This window comes from Perissodus microlepis, chromosome 5 (genome assembly GCF_051167445.1).
Source record: "Perissodus microlepis isolate ML-2025 ecotype Zambia chromosome 5, ASM5116744v1, whole genome shotgun sequence".
Taxonomy (NCBI): domain Eukaryota; kingdom Metazoa; phylum Chordata; class Actinopteri; order Cichliformes; family Cichlidae; genus Perissodus; species Perissodus microlepis.
Window position 1 is genome coordinate 20002421 of NC_140465.1, and position 20259 is coordinate 20022679.

The 20259-nt window shown below is 38.5% G+C and overlaps 2 protein-coding genes across 2 annotated transcripts in view; one reads left to right on the forward strand and one right to left on the reverse strand.

Moving 5' to 3' along the window:
* The first annotated feature begins 4048 nt into the window (after nucleotides 1-4048).
* The window catches only part of poc1a (POC1 centriolar protein A), a 49997-nt gene continuing 33786 nt past the window's right edge, over nucleotides 4049-20259 (forward strand). Inside the window, exons 1-7 of the mRNA XM_084928647.1 lie at nucleotides 4049-4260; nucleotides 8705-8789; nucleotides 8896-9067; nucleotides 9280-9459; nucleotides 11049-11156; nucleotides 12349-12464; nucleotides 15488-15621. Coding sequence (XP_084784773.1) covers nucleotides 4246-4260; nucleotides 8705-8789; nucleotides 8896-9067; nucleotides 9280-9459; nucleotides 11049-11156; nucleotides 12349-12464; nucleotides 15488-15621 — 810 coding nt within the window. The 5' untranslated portion in view covers nucleotides 4049-4245. The remainder of the gene's footprint in view (nucleotides 4261-8704; nucleotides 8790-8895; nucleotides 9068-9279; nucleotides 9460-11048; nucleotides 11157-12348; nucleotides 12465-15487; nucleotides 15622-20259) is intronic.
* On the reverse strand, nucleotides 5739-6571 carry b9d2 (B9 domain containing 2). Its single transcript, XM_084927229.1, has one exon. It carries the CDS (start codon nucleotides 6428-6430, stop codon nucleotides 5903-5905), a length of 528 nt encoding a protein of 175 aa, XP_084783355.1. The 5' UTR covers nucleotides 6431-6571; the 3' UTR covers nucleotides 5739-5902.

The window sequence follows — 20259 nt, forward strand, 5'->3', positions numbered from 1 at the left end:
TAACAAGCAATCTGCAGCCTTATATATAAAGTACACAGCGCTCAAACTAAAAAAGTCTGTTTTAAATTATCATTTTTAAAGAGAAATTTTGACCCTCCAACCACCGTTAAATACTTACAGTCTTTATCTTATCTACTTTATGTCTAGAGAGAATGTTTGTTTTTTTTTAATTGCAGTTTCTGTTTTGCATTTCACTGGCGAGTCAAACCATGTTGTGACAGACACCAGCACAATGGTGCAGACCAGTGTAGCAATCGTAAAAAGTTGAGTGGATTTACCAGTCTTCACATTTCCTCATTCACAAGGTTTATCGTTGTTTCAGTTTGGTGGCTATAAATAAACCAGCCAACTAGTCTTACATTGTTGTGTTTGCCCAAAAGCTAATAAACAAAGAAGCAAAATTTTCTCTTCTCGGATGTTAGGCTTTCAGGCTTAATGCATTCCTTTAAACACCTAATGACAAATTATGTTGAGGAATGCTTGGCTGCTGCAAGCAATGCATTGTTTGAAAATACCATATGTGTTTTATAAGAGCTGTCAGACATGATAGATCTGGGGCTTTCTTCCAAAAGAAGCCATTTTCCATAACCTACGAGGTTCATAGTGCATTTTATGACACTTTTGACCACATGCTTCACCTAATATGCTGTCACCTGTCGACATGATAAACAGCTGTGAGACATATACATGTTTGTTGAAAGGACTGTTACTGGTAGAAAAATGAACACCATCACATCTCAGTTTCCAGGGAATATGATATGATAATGTCATGTTTTTGATGAATAGAATACCAAGGAAAGAGGAACTTCAGTTAAGGAAATAATACATCCGTCTATGCTGTAATATTGTAATTTTAGTCAGAGTGGTTTTGATGACTTTAACTGCCTTTACGATATTTAAAATACCAATTATTTCAAAATGTTAATACATTCGTTAACATTCATTAATATACAAATTATTGACTTTGTCAACAGGACTGCTACATACTGAGAGTTCACATTAGCCGAGTTAAGGATATATGGGTTTTATATTTGCAGGGTACATAAGCCCATGCCCCAACGTAAAGTTTAACAGCTAATCGAATCAAAATATTTCATGCACTGAAAAATCAACCCATAGTTAAAAAAAAAAATTAATTAAATAAATAAATCTTTAGAAATAAAATATCTGAATAGCTATGAAATTGCCAGCCTATCCAGATGAGCTCTGGCGCAAAGGTGAACTTGTCATTTTGAAGTCTAAGGCCACGTGTCTCTCAGTTGTGTAACACATAACACACGGTGTGCAAATGTAAAAGCGCTGGACCTATTGAAACTTTGCCTGTGTTAAGCCAGCTGTTGCCCCATGCTACGGTCCCCACAGCTTCCTCTCTCACTGTGCATCAAAAGGCTCTGTGTTTGACAAAAAGGCCCATTCGAAACAGGAGTCAAGAACCCCATGAGATAAAACACACACCATGAAAAACATCCTCCCGCTGCACTGAAAAGGAAACTGTTTCTGTAGACAAAGCTCTGATTATTCATTGCAGCTACATCCTACTACCCGTAAACAGTGCACACATACACTGATAAGATGCTCAGTTTTCAGATAGACGTATGAATATTTACTGCCCTGTAAACATGCTGCATGATTCTCTGTATCACGCAGGAGCAAGTAAAGTGTGCTGAGTTTAAGTGTCTGGCTGCAGTGAGAAGAATTTCAGATTGTTTTTCTGTTTCTCTTCCTCCTTCCTTCTCATCAAAGTCATCACCTACTGGAATCTTTAGGATTTTACAAGGTGTTGTAATCAGTGCTGTTCCCATATGATACATATGGGAACAGCACTGATTTATAAGCTATTAACTGATTTATAAGCTATTAACAGCGATGAATTACATTGCATGAGAATGCTTTAACTCGAGAAGGCATTGTTAAAGTGTAGTGTAGTATTACTGTAAGTACTTATCTACAGACAGTAAACCTGTGGGTGTGTCTTTGTTTAGTTTACTGTAACTAAATATATGAGGGCAGCGGCAAAGACAAACTGTTCTTTGTTGATTGAATTAAACAAATTAAAGCCTTAAAACTGATAGAAACCAGTGCCGGCTTCTACTGTAGTCTGCTGTAGTCATTTTACTTTAATTTTAGTGTTCAGTGTAACCTCCTTCTGTGTTCCATCAGGAAGGATATCTGGTGTAAAACTCTGCCAAATTAAATAAGCAGAGAAGATGAAAGCATTTTTAAAAAATAATTTCAATGCTCACTGTCTTAAATATACATATATGTAAACATATATAGTCATAACTTGTAAAGATTTTTATATTTTTGCTGACATTACCCCAAAATAATTTGTTTAAAATCTTTTTTCCCCGCTTCCTGGATTTTCTTGTACTTCTACCACCATCTTTGCTTTTTGCTGCTTCACATCTCTCGTAGTTTCTCATTTTTTGAGTGCTGCGCCCCTCTCTCTTACAGTAACCCTCCTGCAGTTTCACGAGATGCCTTACATTTGAACTATTTTAGCAAGTTCTGGAAAGAAGTGTGGATAGATAAATCATTTTATTACAATTTTTAAACAATTGTCTCTAGAGTGTGCAGCAGATTGCACTGCCTTGCTGTGAGAAACATGACCTCATACTCTAAAAGTAATGCGACAATAACATAATTATAGCTGGTAATGCTGAATGACTATGTGGTGATATTTGTTATTGCATTACTGGTATTTGTGGTATAAATGACTGGCTACAAGGTGACCAACCTTATGGTTGAAAAAGACCATGGGTGGGGATTTAGTTGAAGAATGAGTTTATGTACACATTGAATAGGTGAGCAGAGAAGAATAACTCTTAAATTAATTATCCTTCAGTTTTAGTTTATGTGTTGGATTTTTACTCCATCACTCCATTCTAAATATTTGCATCCCTGTGCTTACTGTTATTTGAATGTTTAACTTCCTGTATTACTTCTGCTAAAATGACACCATGATCTAAACATGATCTGACCTGTTCTCAGGAATGTATCTCTAATCTTTGTTATGGTAACAGGTTTGCTGTACGTCAGTAGCTGTGATTCACAGAGCAGGTTTACTCACTGTTATTAGCTGATTTTGACCATCAAATGTTAGGTGACACAGGCCTTGAGTGGCTTACCACGTCTCATTGGCAATTCCCACAGACTCCAGGTCACTGGTCACATTTAAATTCATTAGTTATATCCATAGTCATTATTTCTGTTAAATACTTCTGAGATGATCTTTTTCTACATTTTCTGTATGTGTGTTTTCAAAATCTTCACAATGAAAAAACTGCACACTGAATGTGACAAGTGTTTTTCTCAAGGAGACATTCTGACGTGCCACAAAACCACGAGTGTAGTAGTGTGTACCTGGGAAACCTGACAGCGCCATTGTCATAGCTATCAGGAACACCGACACCTTTCCTACTAGTCATAATGTGACCTGTTTGGCTCAGCAGACTCAGTCAAAGGGGCAAAAATACTGTGTTTGGGTCAGGTAGAGTGGCTCATGTTTAGACTGATCAGTCCCAAAGTAAAATGCAGTTATTTTTCATCAGCCTTCACATATCTTATTAGTGAGTGAAAATGGATTATATTTTAACCCTGGAGAACCCATGGGGTCAGAGCCGAACCCATGGGTTTTCTAGGGAACCCATGGGGTAAAATATGACCCCATGGGTTCTCCAGGGTTAAGATTTTATATGCACAAGCAGGCGACAGCAAAACCCACGTTAGGCCTTGGTTACAGGCCTTCATGTACTTAGCTGCATAAAGCTGATTTACAACTCTGTCTAGTGTACCTCTGCTGACACCTGGTGGCAATTATGAGTTACTACAAACGGCCTGATATTGAATTTACCGCGTAACGTATCCTAATGGAACAGCATCACATGAATAATTTTGTAAAATCTGTGTGGATTTTATTTGACTATATTTCATATCGTTTAAATACTTTGACGTTAATAGTAAAATGACAGTTTCGACAGAAACTTTGCTAAAGGGATGACTGCCCCTTTAAGAGCGGCGACCAGCTGCTCAGCGCCCAATCGCGGCGCGTAAACTGAACTTTGTTGTTGTCAGCAACTAAGAGCTAACTGTCAGCTAGCGTTAGCCGGACACCGAGCTAAAGAGGCGATATCTTGCACCCCATTCGTCCTAATAACGGAGGAAAGCACGGTAACATTTAGCTTGGACGGCTACGAACGTAAACAAGTCGCTTCCATCAGGATTTCGCCTCCGATATCAACAAAAATGACATCTGCGCTGGTGAGTTTAACTTGCTGCTTGAGCCACTGAGATGAAGTTCGTTTCTTATTTGTGGTTTCTACAATGTGGCTTATTGGTTAAGAGTTAAAGGTTGATATATCTGTAGCTGTATTGCAATACATCATATATTTTTTTATTTGATATGGACCCCTTTCTTTTTGCTGCTTATTTTAGCTTTATTTAGAGCGAGAGCAGATTATAAATCAGGGTAATTTTACTCTTAGTCTGGATTAAATGTCTGTGAAGTCGTAGCAAAGTGACTCATTACTCAGTCTGCTGAGTGTTCAATGTAATATATACATTTATACTAATGTAACAACCGCCCCGTGCAGTCATGACAGCCACATATGTTATGTAAATGATACATTTGTGAAAGTTTAATGGTATCGTTTCACTCATTTGTCATGATCTAAATTGCCTTTGCAGATTAAATGCATCATTTTGCCGACAAAGTGACTAACAAGCAATTAATATGCCAACAATCTGATATTCTGTGTACGGTAATTACAGTATATTGAAGTTATGAGAAAAAGAAAAAACGATAGAGTAATTTATGCCACCATACACTCACCGTCCACTTTATTAGGTGCACCTCGCAAGTGCTGGGTTGAGCAGCCTTTTTGCCTTGAGACCTGCCTTAATTCTTTATGTGAAGCTGGAAACATTCCTCTGAGGTTTTGGTCCATATTGACATGATTGCTTCAGGCAGTTGCTGCAGACTTTTCGGCTGCACATCCATGATGAGAATCTCGTGCTCCACCACATCCCAAAAGTGCTCTTTTCGATTAAGATCTGAGTATGCCTATGTGCTTCAAGGCTCAACAAGTTGTGCATTCAGAGATGCTTGTAACCAGTGACAAACAAAGAAGAAAACAAGCTTATTTTAAGTTTGCATAAAATAAACCTCATTTTCAGGAAAGGATGGTCAAACCTCTCTTTGATGAACTCCAAGAGTAACTCATAAGACACTATGACAATATATATTCTGTGCAATACAGTCATGCACCATACACCACAGTATCTGGTAACTGAAGGGAAAAAATATACTCTTTAAAAGTATTTCCAGCTCTTTCCTTGTGAGGTTGTTATTCTTAATATGAAGTAAGATAACTCACTTTATAATTTTCTTAAAAAGTAGTGACGTGTGCCAGACTAGCAGGGAACTCCTACATCTTTTGATAAACAATATTTGCTGCCAGTGAATGGATCACATGTGGAACCAAAATGATAGATTTCAGTATCAGTATTTGCCCCCACTCCTAATTTGTAGCAGGTTATTAATGACATTTAACTTAATTCAAGTAACAATCCTGTTAGTCGTACAACTTAAAATCCCAAATAAAAAGTAAATGTGGGTTTACATAATATAATATAAAGATGCATTTAAGAAAACAGCATTAAATGAGGCATGATTACAGGGAATATCGCTAATAAGAGTCAGTTTTCTAATAAAAAATACAAATCAGCAAGAAACCAACTTCAGTAAGAGAATATTTTCTTTATTTACATATAGATGTTTGTAAAAAAAAAAAAATAGTGCAGTTTAGAAAAAAAAAAATAGTACAGAATTCTACTAAAAGCAAGTGACTCAAATATGATCTATAACTGTTTCTACTTTCTGTCTTTCTGCCATTTCAAAATCTCAACACTCGACACCATATTTGTCAAAGTGTCTCGTGATGATGCCCAGCTCCAGCTCCACAGTCCCCATGGCTTCGGTGTGCAGTCTGTATCTGTCCGCCCCGCTGTAGATCAGGTCAGGGCTGAGGAGCTGGGGACCTCCGCCGACGAACATTTGCGCCAGCCGTTCTTGCCAGGAGCCCACGGGCCTCCAGGTCGCACAGCTTATTCGGTGATGTCCCGGACTAGAAGGGACGTGGCAGAAACCATAACCATAGAGTTGGCACCGTCCGAAAGAATCTTGATGCCACACCTCTAGGTGAATCTTCGGCCAGCCTTGCAGCCCTTTGGTCGCGTAGTGCAGATCGATCGGGTGGCTCCAGTACGCTATGTCTCCGATTTGGGGGCTATCCACCTGGGTCTGACCCTCCTTCAGCCCGGATAAAAGCCGCCATGCTTCTCCCGTATGAATTCCCCATTTGCAAAACAAAGTCTTTTCCGGGAAACCACTTGCACCAATGATCTGCCCTATAATGTGCAGCTCTGCCATGCCACACTGGTTCACTTTGACCAGAAAATGTGGCACGGAAAGTCCTGTTTTGTCTCTCCGATGTTAACGGCTAGCTTAGCGGCTAGCTAAACTAACGGCTAAACGTCTCCTTGGTAACCGCCTACCGTGATGTTCGACAAATCCCCTGAGCTAGGCCTCGCAGGCACCACTTCCGGTACGAATGCCGTCCAACATTATGAAAACCCTAAGCTTCACCTTTATAAAATTGTTTGTCATTAGTGAATAATTAATTTTCACCAATTATAATATTGCCAGAATTATTCCTGAGCTATAATAAACGTGTGTGGTGAAAACGCGGTTGTGTCACGAATTTGGAACTACACCCTTACAGGTTTAACTCAGAGTTAAGTTTGTCCTAATGGACCGAGTTGTTTCTGTCTTTCATGCATTGTTTACAAAAGTTCGTTCGTCGAAGACATAAAACACCTCTTCATATTAATACTTTTTAATTAACTCGTGACGAAGAATTGACTTTATTGCTCGATTTCTCTGAAGTTTAATCGGCTTTTGGAGTCTGTGAACAATTACACTGTGAAACAGCGCCAGTACGCGGCTGTACTGCGCTCAGACTACACAGTTCACTACTACACTGAAAAAACAGTCTTATACTCCGTGGAGGACCTTTCACAGTATATAAAAGGTTTATGTATACAGTATTTTATTTTATATTTTAAATGAGAAATGCAAATGATATTTTATGAAAAACCCAAGGTTGGGAGTAGTGTGAAATGTGACTGCACATTTGTAAAAAGAGGTATTAAACTTTGGAATAGTTGTTTAGGCATAATTAGTTTTAACTTTAGCCTAAACATATTCGACATAGTCGTATAAATGAACCAGATATGAAGAAATTAAATAAATTTAAACTTGCTACTTTTAGATCACATTGTACTTCTAGAAACATTTTATTTCATTTATTTGAAAACTTTCTTGAGTGGTAATTTGCCTTTACCACTTACAGAATATAGTTTTAGTTGCATTTCTGTACAAAATTGTTACATATAATTTTTGTTTTTATCTAGCTGATATACAAGTTAGTGTATTTCTCGCAAGGATCTTGCTGGCATTAGTGAAACGTTCTTTGAAATGGATTGAACATTGTTAGACTGAGATAGTGATTAAACTATGAGAATGTAATCAAACTGTTTATCAAAGGGAAACTGTGATTTTTAAGACACTCAAGCCTAACACTGGCTGGTATAATGTCAGGTTGTAACCAGCTGTTCTTGTTTGGCTGGCTTGTTATTAACTGCCTTGAAATGCTAATGATAATAATAAGTAACTACAATGATATCTGGAATAAATAAGCATGTTTATGCACATTTTCACGTATTAGAGCGGTGACTTCCGTTCAGAAGATGAGGGTTGAGGTGAGGAGGGCTAGCATGACGTTTCAATGACCTCAATGACCCCAAAACACATCAATTCGGTCACTTAATATGCTGAGCCTCAGAATGTGGTGTAACATCGGTTTGCATGCTTTTGTGTACATATTTGTCGACAGCTGTTTCTTGTAAAATCTTGTTGAAAACTTTCCCAGAATAGCAGAGGCAGCCATGGTAACATATTATTGGCCATGGGTTTTGCAATGAGATGTATCACACACAGTGGGTGCCTTTCACAGTAAACATTTTGACTAGCAGCACAAGTGTTACTACTAACATAAACACAGACTTGTTTCCATTCACGTGTCATACTAAGTCGTGACCGTGAACCTGTTCTAGGAGCCTAAAACCAAAACAGTGTATTTTTATTAATCTTTCTTTCTTTCTTTCTTTCTTTTTTTGTTTGGTGTGAAATGTCTGAAAAATCAAAAGCTGAAAGAGCATTAATTGAGTGAACCCATACTTTACTTTGGTGTCATAGAAGTGCCTTGTGTATTCTAAACCTTACGTGTGTAGTTGGGATGCTGTTAGCGATTTTATGGAGAGTTAGAAACTTACTCTGTGTTATTTTCCCACAGACTTAAGAGAGTAAAAAAGAATAACTGCGCAAAATCAGAGGACCTCATTATTTTAGCTACAAATCATAACTATGGGGTTCTTTGCTCATGTTTCCAGGCCAGTTTTAGTCACATCATACACCCACATAGTCGTGATGAGGAAGAAATAGCACTTCTTCAGTGATAAGCTCTTAGTAAATAGTACCAAATTTTCTGTTTCCCAGATGTCTAACTTATTGCTTATTATTGTAGCTTTTGTAGTCATGATGACATTTTAACATTTTGACATGACTCTCTGTTTGCTCCCATAGTCTGATCCAACCCTAGAAAGACATTTCAAGGGTCACAGGGACACCGTAACAAGTGTGGACTTCAGCTGCAACATGAAGCAAATCGGTAACGATCTGTTTGCCTTTAGATATACCTGTTTGCTGTTGCCTTTGTCTTTTCCTTTTTGGAAATACATGATGTTCTCACTCACACCTGTGCTTCACCCTCCTAGCCACAGGCTCCATGGATTCCTGTGTGATGATCTGGAACATGAAACCTCAGATGCGAGCGTATCGTTTTGATGGACACAAAGACGCCGTCCTTTCCGTCCACTTTTCCCCATCAGGCCATCTGGTGGCCTCTGCCTCCAGAGACAAGACTGTACGTCTTTGGGTGCCAAGCATGTAGGTGTTAAAGTAAAATCTTTCTGTCTTTTCTGTTCTTTATTCCACCACAGATTTACTACAGAGGACAATGATGGTGACTCATAAAGAGCAGCAACTACTGAATGTTGTTTGTCTCCTTCTGCCAGCATGGAGGGAGGCACACATTGCTGAACACCTTCTGGGTTTTGTTTGTTTGTTTTAAACTTAAGTAATGTCTTGTGTCTATACAGGAAGGCTGAGTCAACAGTATTCAGGGCTCACACTGCCACTGTGCGCAGTGTTAACTTTTCTGGTGATGGACAGACTCTGGTCACGGCCTCTGATGACAAGACAATTAAAGTGTGGACAACCCACAGGCAAAAGTTCCTCTTCTCTCTCAACCAGCACATCAACTGGGTCCGCTGTGCCAAGTATGAGACACACATTTAACACGATACAATGCATCGTATTAGGACATTTTGATAGATTTACACTTCAGGCATCACATTATGACCTTTGACAGATAAAGAGAATTACACTGATCATTTCCAAAATGCATCTTTTTTTGTCTGTTCCTGGTCAGTATCTAACAATAATAGTCCAAAAAAAAAGGAAGTTTCATGTTCCCCAGATACCAATCCAATCCAATATCTGGTGGATGTGCTGGACAAATAAGTCCCATAAATGGCCTAACCTCGCATCTTACAAGAATTAAAAGTTCTGATGCTAACATATTGGTGCCAGATACCATAGCACACCTTCAAAGGTGTGGTGGAGTCCATGGCTCAATAGGCCTGGCCTGTTTTGGCAGCAAAAGGGGGGACCAACACATTATTAAATCTATTTCCAATTATCTTTTGACCTGCCAGCTTCATTGAATCATTTGTCTGACTGCTTGAAACAGGTCACAGAGTGGCTGTCTGCCAATTCTCTCATTTTAAATGAGAAGAAAACTGAGATTATGGTGTTTGATAGTCACACTCCACGAGATCAGCTAGCTGCCCGATTTGGTCGATTTGGTTCTTACAGACACTGTAAGTAATCTATGTGTTTGCCTGGATAGTTCATTTAAGCTGGATAAACAGGTTTCCTCTGTGGTTAAATCTGGCTTCTTCCAATTGCGCCAAATTTCTAAGGTCAAACGTTTAATACCGTACAAAGACCTTGAAAAACGTATCCATGCTTTTGTGACCTCCAGATTAGATTATTGTAAGTCGCTCTACTCTGGACTCCAACTCGCTTACCTCCAATGATAACAGATGTTCAGAATACAGCGGCTCGTCTCCTAACCAGAACTAGAACGTTTTTGCCTCCATTGCTCCAGTGCTCTCTGACTTACATTGGCTGCCTATTAAATTTCGTATTGATTTTAAAATTGTGCTGCTTACTTTCAAATGCCTAAACAACCTTGCCCCTGACTATCTCACCGACCTCCTCAGTCTCTATACTCCCAGCTGTTCTTTACAATCATCTGGTCAGTTACCTCTGGCCCAGCCCAGGCACCGTCTGAAGACTAGGGGTGATCGTGCCTTTGCCTCTGTAGCACCAAACCTCTGGAATAGTCTTCCTGCTACTGTTCGTCCCTCTGACTCCATTCAATCCTTTAAAGCACGCTTGAAAACTTACCTATTCGACCTGGCTTTTCCAACTCACTAATTCTCACCGCTCATTAACTGATGTATCCTTACTCATTTCTCTGGATTGTCATGAATTCTCCCTATCTCTACTTACTAATGCCTTTGTTTGTTTCTCTATTTTAACTTATTTTAATGACTTATTGTTCAGTGTAATCATTTACTGTTTATTCCTTACTGTGAAGCACTTTGATGTACCCCCTGGTTTTAAACGTGCTATATAAAAAAAAATCGTATTGTATTGTATTGTATTAGGCAGGTGGTCATAATTTTATTCCTGATGCCTGGTGTATATCTGACCTTTTCCATTACACCATGCATTTTTGAACATATTTTATACAGATTGAGCATTAATCATTTACATTTATTTTATATTATTATTGCAGGTTTTCTCCAGACGATCGCTTGATTGTGTCATCCAGTGATGATAAGACCATAAAGCTGTGGGACAAAAACAGCAGAGAGTGCATTCATTCTTTCTATGAACATGCTGGGTGAGCACTTGCGAGCACCTGAATGATGAATAGGAGGAGCTAGGAGTATTTATTTATTTTTGTCAGTTTTCTGCTGGTATTCTGGTAAGGTCAGAAAAAATCCTTACAAGTGTACTGATGCAACGGCAGTAAATGCTGGAAAAAATCTGACAGAATCAATCCCCTAACCATTTGTTATCCTGTTCAAATGTTTTTGACGAGGGCACTGAACACCTGCTCAGTCATTACACGTGTGCCCTATTCCCTTGTACATTGTGCAGTCTGATATACTGAAACACTTTAATGAGACATTGGCTGTGTGAGTCTTTGATACATTTAATATCCTGTTTTACTTAACGTCTTTCTTCTTACTTCTTTTTACCTTTATTGTGTTTTATTTAGAGTCTGACATACTGAGCTCCTTTCTTTTCTGTAGTTTTAGCTTATTGTGTTGAGATGATAATAAGATGAGCTACACTTTATCCCATATCGTTTCTTACAGCAGCTGAAACACTAGAGTTAATAATACCATTAATGTAAAATGCCTCTCTTCCAAGCAAAAAGCATTGTTATAGAGGATGATGGCATGAGGTATAAAAGACTTCCTGTATCCTTGTGGCAGCAGAGTCTGTTAGAGAATAAACTTTATGCCTGCCTGTAGGAAGTGATGCAGAGGGTGGTCAGGATTAGCATCAACATCCTGTCCCACGATAGACTCAGGTCAACCACCATCTATCGTTTTTTTTCTCGACCTCTCAACAAAATCATCTGCTAGTGCTCCTCAGAGAATCAATCATCAGAGTATTTCTATAGGTGCCATGACCCACAGTTGTACTGAAAGTCCAAGCAGTTCAAGGTGAACAGGAATGGAGACATCCCAATCACAGCTTAATTTATTTTGGTGCTGTATGCCACTGCATAAGATAAAAAATGAAATTGGGGGAAAAAAGGGTCCAGAGAAAGCTGTATATTTTTTTTAAGTTCCCAACATTTAGAATAAGAAATTTCACAAAAGGCTTCATGTGTCTTAAAGTGTTTTAAAATAGTTAACTTTCTCACTATAAACCTTAAATCATTAACCCTTTCCACCAATGACTAAAGCTTTTGTGTTGTTTGAATTGACCTTCTGGGTTATTCCAGGATTTTAAATCTTTTAAATCACTGTTTCTCCTTTACTTTGCCTTACTTTGTTTTTTTTTTCTCTTCTCAAAAGTTATGCAAACTATGTGGACTTTCATCCTAGTGGAACATGTATTGCTGCAGCTAGTACTGACAACTCTGTCAAGGTGTGGGACATCAGATCGCATAAGATGCTACAGCACTACCAAGGTAAAGACACATCGATAATATTTAAAACCATAATCGTTCTTTCTGGTCTTTTTAAGGAGTGAAACCAGAGTTTACACTCAAATGTGACATTTTTTAGCTTCATAGCAACACAGTTATTTTCATTAATTAGTCACAACCACATCAATTCTAAAGACATACTTAAATATTTAAAGAATCACTGAATGCTTTATCACTCTCAGTTTAGTCACTCCTGATGCCTTATATAGAGCTTTATTCTGAAACACCAGTTCATCATATGCTGAGTCAGTCCCATAGAAACAACAAAAGCCACAGTTTTTGTTTGTTTTAATGTATGGTACTTTTGGCCAAAGTTTAGACATCTGCTCTCAGAAATTGCAGTACAGCCAAAGTACCTTTGAATCATTATGTTAAAGAGAAATTACTGAAATCACACACAGGCAAATTTATATTAATGGCAAGGAATGTTATTGATCTTTTGCATATTCATTAAACTTAATGTTGATGACTTTTTATCAGTCTTGCGTTCAGGCTGGTTGCTCTAATTGCCTCCCTTAAATGGATTTCAGTTGTTAGGTCTAATAATGGATAATTACATATGTCTGAGGAGATTTGGTATGAAGATAGAAGCTTCTCCTCCTCCTCTTTCATTTTTTTTCTGGCCCTACTTTCCATACTGGAGTTATTTTCTCATTTTGCTAACTTAAAGTGTAAAAATGGGAGTGGCTAGTGTTAGACACACATGGGACTGAATAATGTTTTTAGACATCAAATGATTAATGAATAGTTTTTGGTCCTGATTAGAAAACCTTTAATGAAAAATTGTTTAGGGGTTTGTATGAATAAGCCAAAATCAATAGCAGTAACATAGCAAGTGGCAGTGGCACATTGGTATATTTATGTTAACCATCTGTGCACATTATTTGGTAATTTATTGAACTGGTTTGTTTCCATGAGGCAGAGCCATACTATACAAACACCCACTGCTCTTTGCTCTTTCATAGCTATTCAGCATCTTTTCCCAGCTTGTGGTATCAGGATGCCTGCAAGTGTGTTGTAGCCTCTGTAAGCCAGGAGAGGGACCTATTGCTTGCTAATTTGTCAGCTGCTGATTCATGTATGGCGGGATTGTTTAAGTCTAGGGAGGTCACGATTAGTTCTTTGTTCTTAAGGCAACTTGATGTATTAGTGTGTGGTAATAAAAAGCTGGTGTTAAGCCGTTCTCAGTTAAGCAGGATTTGCAGCAGTGTGATGTGCAGCAGCACTACACTTCAATGGCAGCTAATTTAGTCCTTTGAGGTAAAAGTGCCTTTAAGCAAGAATTTCTCATTCTCACAGCTCAAAGCAGTGCTTGTGTTGCTTTAAACATCTGAATCGGGGAGGGGGCGGAGGGGGGGGGGGGGGGGGGGTGCTCCTGTAGCTCATCTGTTGAGTGCGAGCTGAGTCCCTACTGCAATTGTCATCCTCTCTTTCTCTCTCTCCCTCTGACTGTTGCTGTATAATAAAGGCAAAAATGCCAAAAATAAATCTAAAAATAAATATATTATTTCATTAACTGAGCATGTGACTTCCTGTAAAGCTATAACTTGAAAAACGAATCAATAAACGTATAAAATATGAAGGATTAAGTATGAGCAGGCATGTAATCTCATTGTATTTTGTATCTGGCAGTTGTGATGTATCTTAATCTGTTCAGTCATTTATTTATTTCTTATTTGGACAGCAGCTGGTCACTAAAAGGTATCACCTGTTCTTCTTTATAATGTATATATAATTGAAATCTCATAAATGCATCAGAGTCCAAGTAAACTAGTAAATATTGCTCATTTATATTATTTGAAGAGAATAAATAAACAATTAAGTTGTCATAATCATAAAAGCAATTTTTAAGCATAAATGCCAAATATTTAATGGCTCTGTATTCAAGGTTGTTGAAGTAATATTGAATAATTTAACGTTTTCATTTGCTGGTGTATTGACATTTGGTGAGATCACCTTGCCTTCTCAGTGACCAGTCTACTTCCTGGAATAGTCCTGTATAGTGTTAGCTACTCAGCCCCAAAGATTTGATCTGACAAGAACCAGTCATCCATCCACTCGCCACCAACATGCCCATTAGAGCAGAGAAGGCCAGATGAATAGGAACGATGGTGCGCGCTTGGGGTTATATTATTATATTATTTTTATTTTTTTTTGCTGAACGTCAGTCAGCACTGATCCTCTTTATCAGTACTGCACTGAAGACCGCCTGCACGCAAGCCTTTTCTTTCTCTTCTTCTTCTTGCTGTCTGTGATTCTGACACATTCATCATGACAGATGTAAAGTAGCAAAAACACCGACCTAGCAGTCAAATTTGCTCACTTTTGAAGTAGAATTACAGAGAATGAATTTTAACATATTCCATGGGCTTATTTTTGACTTATGTGTGTGTGTGTGTGTATGTGTATATATATATATATATATATATATATATATATATATATATATATATATATATATATATATATATATATATATATATATATATATATATATATATATATATTTCCATATTTAATGTTTGCAAAGTGTCAAATGTGGAAAACAATGTGATGTGTAATTCTAGTCCAGTCAGAACGTGTAATTCTGTTTGTTACTAATCAGATTATTTTTATGTTTTAAAAGATGTATAAAGACTTTGAAAGTTGGGAAAGGATTCATATCCCTTCTATAGATTTACTCCATGGGTTTTTTCACTGTTACGGCATGTTTTATAGACCACACATTATCATTGTCATGATTTCAATCATAAAAATCTTTAATTATTTTTACTTGTTTATGATACAAAAATGTTAAATAGGTAATAAACTATTTAATGAATGTTCCAGTTACTTTTTGTCTTATTTTTTCAATTTTAATTACAGTAACAAAAGGTTTAGTTTTTTAAGCCTGTTTTAAACTCTGTGTGTTTTTTGTTTTCTTCTTTTGTGTGTGTGTGTGTGTGTGTGTGTGTGTGTGTGTGTGTGTGTGTGTGTGTGTGTGTGTGTGTGTGTGTGTTTTCCAGTTCACAGCGGTGTGGTGAACAGTTTGTCTTTCCACCCAGCTGGTAATTTCCTAATCACTGCGTCCAGCGATTCCACAATGAAAGTCCTGGACCTCGTAGAGGGCAAGCTGCTGTATACACTGCACGGTCACCAGGTAGACACGCATACATGTGACACATAAATATTGTTTAGATGTCCGGCAGGCTTAGCTGTTCTGTTTACCCTCTCATTATCACGACGGGTTACCTCTGTTGTTTTCCGCATGTGTTGAGAGTTTGGTGCGAACATTTATGTGTGAGAGTGTTTGACATCTCTTTTGTGTACGTCTGTGAGTGTGTGTGAGTACGTTGCCTTTTTTTTGTATATGGGGTATTTTAGTAGTTGCCTGGTGAACGGGCAGCCCACTCATCGTGACTCATCCCAGGGTTGCTGGAAGGAAACGCTACTGTGTTTCTGCCTCCGTTCTTCTGGATCTAGTTCTCCTTTTCTTCTCTTCCTTCTCTGATTTTGTCCCGTTGTTCCTCTCAGACCTCGGTACAACTCTTTCTTTGCCATGTTTTCGTCACATTTTTCCCCCTTTGTCTCACATCTGATTTACTCACATTTGGGTTGGCAGGGCCACCTGGCCGGACGGCTCACTGACTGTATCGGTTTGTTTAAACAGCCGATGGACCGGGTTGCTGGCTAGTTGTGGAAATCGGCAGCTTGCCAGTACCACATGTGGTCCATCTGTTTATCTATGTCTCTGCTATGTCTCCTCTGCTGTCTTCTCTGTTTCATCTGTGTTTCTTTCCAGGCACTTGCCAAGACTCTCCTTTCTGTCAAGAATAAATAACTTTCATTTTCTCTCTTTACGCCTCCAAATTTGTCATCTCTTATATTGTGTCTCAGTTTGTGTTGTTGTTCTTTTTGGCTCCGCGGTGACACCACCAATCTGTTGGTGCTAGGAGACTAAGAGTGCTAATTGTCTCTCCAATCGCATAGCTGGAGATGGGAGAGACCCCCATCTGTTCAGTGTGGGTGTAAAGGTTTGTGCTGTGTATTTGTGTAGGCCTGTGTGCATTTACCATACGTGAAAACAAGTGTTTTGATGCTGGAGCTGACGAATGTGTTGTTTACCCAGCCTCGGGAGGACATTACCTGATTGGTTTGAATTGTGTTAATTTAGGTTAATTTGTCTCTCTGCTTCACTCGCTGACAACTTACTTTCACAACATGTTCCAAAACTTCTCACAAAGTAATTCTTTAACTAAGTGCTTGAGATAATTTTGGTTTTTAAAGACATCATGAACAAGATGAGTCGCTTGTCATCCTTAATGGCATAATCTCTTTGAAGCGGAGTACACTGTGGGACTTCATGTTGTGTGAGAAGTGAATTCAGAAAATAAAATAACTCAGCTGCATGACGGTGTATTCAAACCTTTTATAGTTTTTGAACAGCTGTTTAACACTCTTAGACTCAAAGGTTGCGCCGATTGGCACCCAAACTGACTTGATAACAAAGACACAAACCAGTTTATTAAAAGTGCCAACTATAGTCAACGCAAGTGAGTCTGCTGCTTTAGTCATAGCAAAATTCCTGCATTTGTTGAGAGTTGTGTTTTTTGGTTATCCATATTCAATTCAGTCCAGTTGTAGTTACATAGCTTTATATCAAAACAAAAGTCACCTCAACACACTTTGTATTGTAAGGTAAGGACTGTACAATAATACAGTGAAAGGAGACGAGTGAGACGGTCCCCTGTGAACAAGTACTTGGCGACAGTGGGAAGGAAAAACTCCCTTTTAACAGGAAAAAAAAAACTCTGGCAGTACCAGGCTCAGGGAGGAGCAGCTATTTGCTATGACCAGTTGGGGGTGAGAGGAGGGAAACGGGAAAAATATATACATACTCTGTGGAAGAGAGCCAGTGATTAAATCTAGAATGGTGCATAAACAAGTCAAAAGAAAGTCAAAAGAAGTGAGTGAAGCAAAAAGAGATCCATTGCAGTGTAGCTAAGGGAGGATTCAGGATTACCTGATCAGCACTAACTATATTCTTTGTCGAAAAGGGAAGTTTTCGTCTAAAAGTAGAAAGACTATCTGTCTCCAGAATCTGCTGCCCATTCGACTTTTTAATACCCAGGCAAGCACTAGTTAGCCTGCACTCTGAGAGCAAAGTGCTTTGGTGGTGTGATGTGGTACTATGTGGTCTATAAGAGAAGATGAAGCCAGGTTATTGTAGACCTTGTATGTCAGAATGATTTTAAATGAAATTCTCATATACAAGGGAGCCAATGCAGCGAAGCCAATACAGGAGAAATCTGGTCTCTCTTTCTAGTCCCTGTTGCTGACATATTTTGGATTAACTGAAGGCTTTTCAGGGACTTTTTGGGTCAGCCTGATAATAATGAATTACAATAGTCCAGCCTGGTAGTAATAAATGCATGAAGTAGGGTTTTTTTGGTAACACTCTGAGACAACATGTAAATATAGAGATTGCACAAATCCCAGGAAGCAGTCCTACATATTTATTTAATATGCATGTTGAAGGACATATCCTGTTCAAAGATTCCTCACAGTGTTAGTGTGTGATGTCATCCAGAATAAGTATGTGGTGAGACACCCTGTTTCTAAGATTTTTAGGACCGAGTAAAATAACCTCAGTGTTATCTGAATTTGCAAGCAGGAAATTAGAGGTCATCCAGGTCTTTATGGAGTTTAGACATTCCTGCAGTTTACCTAATTGGTTTGTGTCATCAACCTTAGTTTACAGCCAAACCAACGTTTTGAATGTGTATGGAATGGGAAATTTGACACAGGAGACTGAGAGTCATGTTTACTGGCAAACTTTCAGGCTTTTGTCTAGACAGCACATATGTAGTCAGACCCCGAGAGCCAGTAGAGATAGAACCCCATTCATCAGTAAATTACAGTCAATAAATGCATTGATCTACAATCATATTTAGTCATTAAATCTTTTTGTAGGAAGTAGTCCTTTGCACTACTTTTAGTATTACCATACTCAGAGCACACTGCTGTTTTATCGTTGTTTTTTGAGGGTTTTTCTTTTCCATTGTGTGCTAATCAGTAGCAGTAACATGTTAAATAAATTATTTTTTACCTGTAACTTTTTCTTCATTGTGCTTTCAGTAAACCCATGATAACTAAGACGGAAAGTGTTATTAGATGGCACAGAAGGAGACTTGACAGGTGGCTGTCAATCATATAATCTGACAGTGCACTGGCATGAAGATAAATGTCTTTGCTTATTTTATAATTTTTAAGGTGCACCAACAAAAGCAGTAATATATAGCTGGTTTGTACATGTAAATAAAATCCATGTGAATGCCAATAGGCAAAGTTTTTGAATAGAACATGATAGTCTAATGAGGTGATCGTTGTTATCAAAGTGTCAGTAGTTTTAATGTTTGGGCTGATCTGTGAATATGGGGAACAGCTTTCTGAAGAAGTGTGCATCACTTTTCCGGACCATCACCCTGGGACCACAGCAGTTATAGGAAGATTTAGAGAACAAACATGTCTTTTTCCCCAAATGTTAGGAGGTAATCTGTATTTCTGTTGCAAGCTGACATTCAAATGCGCATCTTCATGTTTGTATGTTACTGTTACTAATGGTAGATCAGTAAAGACAGTTCAATTGAAATAATTAATAATGATTTCTTGAGATACGTCATTTGAGTAATGGCAATTAGATTTTGATGAAATAACAGAAACTAGGACAGGACCCCCACCTCGAGTCTAGACGCTGGTGGTGATGGAGATGGAGCCTTGTTGAAGCTCTTTAAGTGATTGGAGTGATGTGGATATGGGTAGGAGGCTGGTTGCACGAATGGGAGTCTGAAAGACAGAATGACAGAAGAACACTGAGTTCTAAAGAACATAGAAGGAACAGAAGCTCGTTGGCTCAGAGAAGGCGGGCAGGAAAGTGGTTGGACAAATGCAAATTCAGCGGTTATTGCAGGATCATTAGGAAGGCTGAATTTTTTTATAGAAGTTTTCTGAATACATTCTGTCCGTATGTAATGTGTATCAAAATGATTAACTTTTGGATATGGAACTACACAAAATGCATATTTTCATGCCAAAAGGCCACATATTTGATGATACACTTCTCAGATTTGTTCCCCATTTGTGAATTTGACATGTAAACATTATGGTTGTTACAGTGCACAGCTTTGTGCTCTTTGTGGTTTTTCAGTTAAATTTATGCAAAGAATGTCTTGTACACATGTTACAAGACTGCATAATTAAGAGGGTCTAAGAAACATTTTTTTTTATGCTGATTTACAGAACTTTACACAAGCCTAAAGTTCTTTATGACTGTGCTTAAAGGGGACAATTTAGAGGGGAAAAATAGCTTACAAAATAAAAGCAGTAGCAGTATGTTATCGTTCGTGTTAGTCATGCCTTTATAAAGGGCACCATATGGGTCTTGTCTGCTTTGTGCTATCTGTGTTCATTTACGGTACATAAAATGTACAAGTTAGGTTCATTGCTCTGTCAGGCTGTGTTTGTGAGTGCGTGTGTGCATGCGTGCGTGCATGTGTCTGGCCATGGCAAGTGCCAGCCTGGCAGCAGGCATTAGTCAGAGCACAGACAGAACATGCTGTCTGTCAGGCCGTCGCGTTGCTATAGTGACACTGTCTGCTTCTCTCAGGTGCTTCTGGGAAACCATTCCTCACCCAAACCAGCCTGTCTGGGTGCCAGCCACAGGACACAGCTCCTTTTTTCTTCTCAGCAGACTCCCTGTCCGTTTCTTTTCCAGCACTTGTCTGTTCTTTGCTTCATC

What these genes read in the sequence shown, in the direction of transcription:
- b9d2 (XM_084927229.1), bottom strand. Translation starts at nt 6,430, where the DNA reads ATGGCAGAGCTGCACATTATAGGGCAGATCATTGGTGCAAGTGGTTTC.